General features: G+C 37.2%; 1 protein-coding gene across 1 annotated transcript in view; it reads left to right on the forward strand.

Annotated features, from left to right (window-relative positions):
- LOC119587717 (dystrophin-like) overlaps positions 1-1,901 on the forward strand; it is a gene marked incomplete at its 5' end in the record, with an annotated part of 6,299 nt that extends 4,398 nt beyond the window's left edge. The window contains 3 exon segments of the mRNA XM_037936400.1: positions 62-191; positions 555-791; positions 960-1,901. Of these exon segments, the coding sequence (XP_037792328.1) occupies positions 62-191; positions 555-791; positions 960-1,072 (480 nt within the window).
- Between the last annotated feature and the right edge of the window lie 6 nt (positions 1,902-1,907).

Below are 1,907 nucleotides of genomic sequence, written 5' to 3' on the forward strand. Positions count from 1 at the left end.
TGTTTTGTTGTCTCTTGGAATAAGCTTTCTCTTATAATCACTTTCACCATTCTTTTACCAGGTGGAGAACCCTGATGGAACTCCTGTCAAAGAGAGCAGAAGTATACAGCCTATGAGGATGCCTTTCACTCCAAGGCTAAATGGAGTCCCTCAGCATGGCACTCCCAATGGCAACACCCAAGAGACTCAAGGTATGTACAGGTCTTGCCTATACTCACACATATTCTCAGAGACAAGAGGACTTGTCCACGTACTCACACTTATACACTGATACACACTAATACTTAGTCCTGAACTTGGACATATACACCCTCCCATTGAGGTGCACATACTGTCACATGCATAAACACACCAGCTGCAGAATTTTTAGAAAATCAACCTGTTTTTCCAATACCTTTTTCTTTTTAATGTGCAGTATACTTGTCCACAATTGGTTACTTAAGCAAGAGCCCTGTTAGTGGCTCATGCTCCGGCCTTGAATAAACAGCATTTATTTCACACACACACATTCAAAAAGCACTACGCCCAAAAACTCCTGTATAATTCCTTTGCAGACATTGCCGCATCAAGATCAGTCCCACCACCAGCGCGACTTCCAAGCTTCACAGAGGTCAATTTCAGTGACCTGACTTCCTTGACCTCTGCCCCCTCGTCTGTGGCCACGTCACCGAGGGTCGAAGAAAGAGCAGCCAATGGGGTCTTTGGGGATGATGTAGCGCCTGACGTCAGAGAAGAACTGGAGAACATACTGCACCAGTTGGATCAGATCTTTCCACTCTGTAAATCAGAGAGTAAGTAGTATTCACTCGCTGTTAAATGTTTATCCTTCATGTTTTCACCCGATTTTGCTATGGTATCTTTTGGGAAAGGATAGTTTTGGCACTATAGATGCTTGTTTTTTTTATTTTAGGTATTGAAATTACAATTTAGGTTTATATATTTTATTAACTTCTCCCCAGACACAAGAGCAGTGGAACCAGATGGCGCCGGCGTGGTAGAAGCCGCGTGCGAGCTTGGTGATGTTTTGGCTGAGTATGTGAACACAGTTCCAAGCTCAACTGCATGTGTGTAGAAAGAAATGGGTGAAAAAGTGTTCGATGAGCAGTGGAAAGCTGTTTTATTAATTTGTCGAGTAGGTACCCACAATATCAGTATTGCACAGATTTTTAAAATCAAATTCTTACAGTTTTGTAAAATAATTATTATAAGATAGAAGCGATCACATTGGTCTCACGGAAACTATATATAAACGTATGGAAGAAGAAGAATTAATGTTAGACTGATCATATTTATGAATCTTGGATATTACCAGTGATATTGTGTAATTGTAATAAAGTTTGAGGGATTTTCAAAATCTGAGATGTTTTTGACTTTGCAATCTGTGATTACTTGTTTGTTAACCTATTTATATATCAAACCAAATATTGAGAAGTTTAAGAATTTAGTCTTCCTCTTTTGAATTACAGTAAATTTGTATATTATCTTTGTCTGTTTCATTCACTGAAACTCTGTGTACTGTGCATATATTTTGGTTATTTTTCCATCTGTTGAAATGCACATTGGAGGAAATGGGATGCTTTGTATATAATTGTGTGCCCCTTTTTTTATGTATTTGTTTGTTCATATTCATACTTCTTAATGCTGTTATCTGAAGTAGATAAGGTCAGTAATTTTTTCTTTCTTTCTTTTTTCCTTTTTTTCTGATTGATTTTTGGGTTTAAATCAACCAGATAGGTATTCAATTTCCTATCAAAATTACTGTGTTGTTTGTCTGTATACATCTATACATTTCACTTTGTTGGAAGTGATATCTGATGAAAGATAGAAGAAAATGCTAAGATTAAAAGCAGTGTTAATGAAGCTATTCAGAAATATGAGTGATTCCTTTCCTTTTTCTGTTAAGTATT

This window comes from Penaeus monodon, chromosome 23, assembly GCF_015228065.2.
Source record: "Penaeus monodon isolate SGIC_2016 chromosome 23, NSTDA_Pmon_1, whole genome shotgun sequence".
Taxonomy (NCBI): Eukaryota; Metazoa; Arthropoda; class Malacostraca; order Decapoda; family Penaeidae; genus Penaeus; species Penaeus monodon.